Here is a 4,837-nt window from a genome sequence, read left to right as displayed (position 1 = left end):
AGATAAAAGAGGGGAAGTGAGAGCATAGTTTCCTTCCTATACCTCTCTCTCTCTCTCCCTCTCTCTCTCTGTGTTCCCACACATTTGTTTTTGAGGTGTCTGGGGTCGTAATCGGCAAGCAATAGCCTCGTGGTCGCAGCCCCGACATCTGAGAGATTAGGAGGCGGGCTGGGGGGCCATGGGAGAGGAGGACTGGGGTGCCATGGGAGAGGAAGACTGGGGTGCCATGGGAGAGGAGGACAGGGGTGCCATGGGAGAGGAGGACTGGGGTGCCATGGGAGAGGAGGCCTGGGGTGCCATGGGAGAGGAGGCCTGGGGTGCCATGGGAGAGGAGGACTGGGGGGCCATGGGAGAGGAGGACTGGGGTGCCATGGGAGAGGAGGCCTGGGGTGCCATGGGAGAGGAGGACTGGGGTGCCATGGGAGAGGAGGACTGGGGTGCCATGGGAGAGGAGGACTGGGGTGCCATGGTAGAGGAGGACAGGGGTGCCATGGTAGAGGAGGACTGGGGTGCCATGGTAGAGGAGGACTGGGGTGCCATGGGAGAGGAGGACTGGGGTGCCATGGTAGAGGAGGACTGGGGTGCCATGGGAGAGGAGGACTGGGGTGCCATGGTAAAGGAGGACTGGGGTGCCATGGGAGAGGAGGACTGGGGTGAGAGGGAGAGGAGGAAGAGGAGGGCACGGCAAGGAGGCGAGGGTGATAAATGTGCCAGATGTGCTGGCAGGAGGCGAAATAGGAGGCGCGGGGTTGGCACCAGGATCTGTCAGCTGGATCTGGGAGACTGGCCAGGTCCATTGTGTATAAGGGTAAGGGGAGGAGGGTACTGTCTGTTGAAAATACCTGCTGCACTATTGAATAGATTAACAGGGAATGTGGCCAGAGGGGGAGGAGGGTACTGTGTGTGAGTGTATGTGTGTGAGTGTGTGTATATATGTATGTGTATATATGTATGTGTGTGTCTGTGTGTGTGTCTCCTCTAAAACCTTAAGGGTTGTAGATAGATGCCATTGTATCAGTCTTAATTGAGGACAGATGCTAAAGTACATCTGTTTCTCTGCTAGGGTCCACTGGCTGTGAATACACAACCAGATCATTCCTGCTGAGCAGAGAGACTTCACGCTGCCTCCCTCCCTCACTCTGATCCTCTGGGCCTCTCACTAAAATCCCCTAATAACAGCTTTAGGATAGCAAGCTGCCAAAAAGGACTACAGCAAAGCTGCATCAGAGCACAGGGTGTGTAAGCACACTTACAGAGTTACAAGGTAACACTCTCTCTCGCTCACACACACACACACACACACACACACACACACACACACACACACACACACACACACACACACGGACCAGACTGTCCTTGCCCAGTAAAACCTCAAGGAGAATCTCGATTCTCCTATCATGATGTTTTTACAAGGGCTGCTATATAGATCTGAGAGCAGGAGTGCCTGTGTGAGATACAGTATGTCACTGTGTCTTTCATGCACCCTGCCTGTCCTCATCCTGTATGTAGAAGCTCTAGATGGGTGTTTTCTCACAGAGAATAGGCAGTGTGTGTATGTGTGTCTGTCTGTGTATCTGTATGTCTGTTTATGTGTCTCTGTGTGAGTGTGTGTGTCTGTGTATCTGTCTGTGTGTGTGTGTGTCTCTGTGTGTGTGTGTGTGTGTGTGTGTGTGTGTGTGTGTGTGTGTGTGTGTGTGACTATACGTGAGTGTGTGTGTCTGTGTATCTGTCTGTGTGTGTGTGTCTCTGTATATATATGTGTGTGTGTGTGTGTGTGTGTGTGTGTGTGTGTGTGTGTGTGTGTGTGTGACTATGCGTGCCGTGGAAGATAGCCTACAGGATGGTAACTCCCTGTCTGAGCATGTGTGTGTGTATCTGTGTATCTGTCTGTGTGTGAGTGTGTTTCTCTGTTCAGGGTAAAGAACTCCACTTGTACTACTAAGAACATATATATTACCTTTCTATGCCCTATGTGTCTAATTGGATGGACGCTGTACCTGAAACTGACTATGCAGACTATGTAGCGGAGAAGGAAGTGTATCATTGTCTCTGCAGTGCGAGAGCATACCTTTCTTTTGTCACCTCAAAATAACCCTACTGCATGACACACACACACACACACACACACATAGAAAACTCACAGGATGGCGCAGTGGTTAAGGGCGCTGTACGCAGCGCCAGCTGTGCCATCAGAGTCCTGGGTGCGCGCCCAGGCTCTGTCGTAACCGGCCGCGACCGGGAGGTCCGTGGGGCGACGCACAATTGGCCTAGCGTCGCCCGGGTTAGGGAGAGCTTGGTCGGTAGGGGTGTCCTTGTCTCATCGCGCACCAGCGACTCCTGTGGCGGGCCGGGCGCAGTGTACGCTAGCCAAGGTGGCCAGGTGCACGGTGTTTCCTCCGACACATTGGTGCGGCTGGCTTCCGGGTTGGAGGTGCGGTGTGTTAAAGAAGCAGCGGCTTGGTTGGTTGTGTATCGGAGGACGCATGACTTTCAACCTTCGTCTCTCCCGAGCCCGTACGGGAGTTGTAGCGATGAGACAAGATAGTAGCTACTACAACAATTGGATACCACGAAATTGGGGAGAAAAAGGGTTAAAATTCAAAAAAAAAAAAAAAAAAAAAAAAAGAAAACTCACAGGAACACGCACACACACACACACACACGCACACACACACACACACACACACACACACACACACACACACACACGTAGAAAGCTCACAGGAGCACACACACACACACACACACACACACACACACACACACACACGTAGAAAGCTCACAGGAGCACACACACACACACACACACACGCACACACACACACACACACACACACACACACACACACGTAGAAAGCTCACAGGAGCACACACACACACACACACACACAAGCTTACACAGACAGACGTCATCGGGGAAAGATTCTGAACCAGACGCATGTTTCAGTGTAACTGTTTACCTCAGTGATGAGGACTCGGTGGAAACTGACAAAACTGTTGGATTCTGTCCCTCATTTCCTCCTCTGTATATATTTGATTTCCATTTAGAGGAAGAAAAAACACACTTATTTTTCATTCCTCAGCTGTGCGCATGGTAGTGGTAGGATAAATGCTTTCAAATTACACTCTTAATGAAAAACAAACACACACACACACACACGACTTCCCCATAAACAATCTGAATTGTATACACACACAGGAACCATTTGTGGTCGGCTGAGGTTTCCCCTCCGTAGGGGGAAGAGGAAATTGGATACACGCAGAGACACAAAGAGGAGTGGCACTTTGTAAACAGAGGGCAATGTTGTTTACCTTCCCCAGGAGCACGACCACCGCCTGGCGGAACCGGAGCCGCTGGAACACAAAGAGGTCGTAAGCCGCTGATACGGCCAGCACCGTGACTCCCTGCTCCTTCCACAGCATGCTGGACGCTGCGCAGACCAGGCTCCCCAGCAGCCACATCCACGTCCAGGCTCGGAGTCTACCACAGTCCCTAGAAGAGGCCGTGTAGGCTGAGCGGAGCCCGCAGTGCCTTGTGTAACAGAGAAGAGACAAGAGGAACAGCAGTGCCGCACCGACGTCGGCCCTCCCCACCACCCCCGCCACGGCTTCCGTATGCACCGGGTGGGAGGCGAAGAGGAGCCCCACCAGAAGACTCCACGGACCTCCCCCCAGGAGGGGGCGACAGAGGGCAGTGAAAAGGCCTGTGACAGCCCCGTGGAGGCCCATGTTGACCAGGTGGTAGCCCCAGGGGCGCAGGCCGCCCAGGGCGTGGTTGAGGCGGAAAGAGAGGGTGCAGAGGGGTCGGAAAGACTTGTGGCTGCCGCTGTGGGTGAGCAGGGTGCCCCAGAAGTCATCATACAGGACGTTGGTCCACGGGGTCTCGGGGAGAAGGTCCTGGTTGGTCTTGATCGCACGGCTGTCGGAGAGAGAGAGAGAAAGAGAGAGAAAGAGGAGGATCAGTGTCAGTTTGGATACCATTTAGATGAACAGGGGTTTTCAGTCAGAGAGAGAGATAAAGTGGTAGTCATTGATGTAGCGACCGAGAGAATGGCACAGATGAACCTTGATGTGATAATAACTGTGATGGATGGAGCATGGTGTGAACACACACACACACTTTGTCAGGTGATTATTGGTCCCTGAGGCCTCTCCACTATCTCACAATTAACACATAATTAAGGGGAACACATGTACACTAACAGACTGTGACAAACGAGATGATTCACCCCAGAGACATCGAACTCTGCATGATAAATTACTCCTCTAACCACTAACACAACAACTTCCTGGAAGAGTCAGTCAAAGACTTGTGAAATGCAGGACATGAACCATATACTGCAGCTAGCTCAATCAACACAGTCTATCTACCACAGACCATACTGCAGCTAGCTCAATCAACACAGTCTATATACCACAGACCATACTGTAGCTAGCTCAATCAACACAGTCTATCTACCACAGACCATACTGCAGCTAGCTCAATCAACACAGTCTATATACCACAGACCATACTGTAGCTAGCTCAATCAACACAGTCTATCTACCACAGACCATACTGCAGCTAGCTCAATCAACACAGTCTATCTACCACAGACCATACTGTAGCTAGCTCAATCAACACAGTCTATCTACCACAGACCATACTGCAGCTAGCTCAATCAACACAGTCTATCTACCACAGACCATACTGTAGCTAGCTCAATCCACACAGTCTATCTACCACAGACCACACTGCAGCTAGCTCAATCAACACAGTCTATCTACCACAGACCATACTGTAGAAGGCTCAATCAACACAGTCTATCTACCACAGACCATACTGTAGCTAGCT

At 51.6% G+C, this 4,837-nt stretch overlaps 1 protein-coding gene across 1 annotated transcript in view; it reads right to left on the bottom strand.

Annotated features, from left to right (window-relative positions):
- The window catches only part of LOC139404534 (protein O-mannosyl-transferase TMTC2-like), a 51,588-nt gene extending 47,720 nt beyond the window's left edge, over positions 1-3,868 (bottom strand). The window contains exon 1 of the mRNA XM_071147236.1: positions 3,316-3,868. Within this exon, the coding sequence (XP_071003337.1) occupies positions 3,316-3,732 (417 nt within the window). The 5' untranslated portion in view covers positions 3,733-3,868. The remainder of the gene's footprint in view (positions 1-3,315) is intronic.
- Between the last annotated feature and the right edge of the window lie 969 nt (positions 3,869-4,837).

Source organism: Oncorhynchus clarkii, unplaced genomic scaffold (assembly GCF_045791955.1).
Source record: "Oncorhynchus clarkii lewisi isolate Uvic-CL-2024 unplaced genomic scaffold, UVic_Ocla_1.0 unplaced_contig_2426_pilon_pilon, whole genome shotgun sequence".
NCBI lineage: Eukaryota > Metazoa > Chordata > Actinopteri > Salmoniformes > Salmonidae > Oncorhynchus > Oncorhynchus clarkii.
The sequence above is the reverse complement of the archived record's forward strand: the minus strand, read 5'-3'. Positions and strand labels throughout refer to the sequence as shown.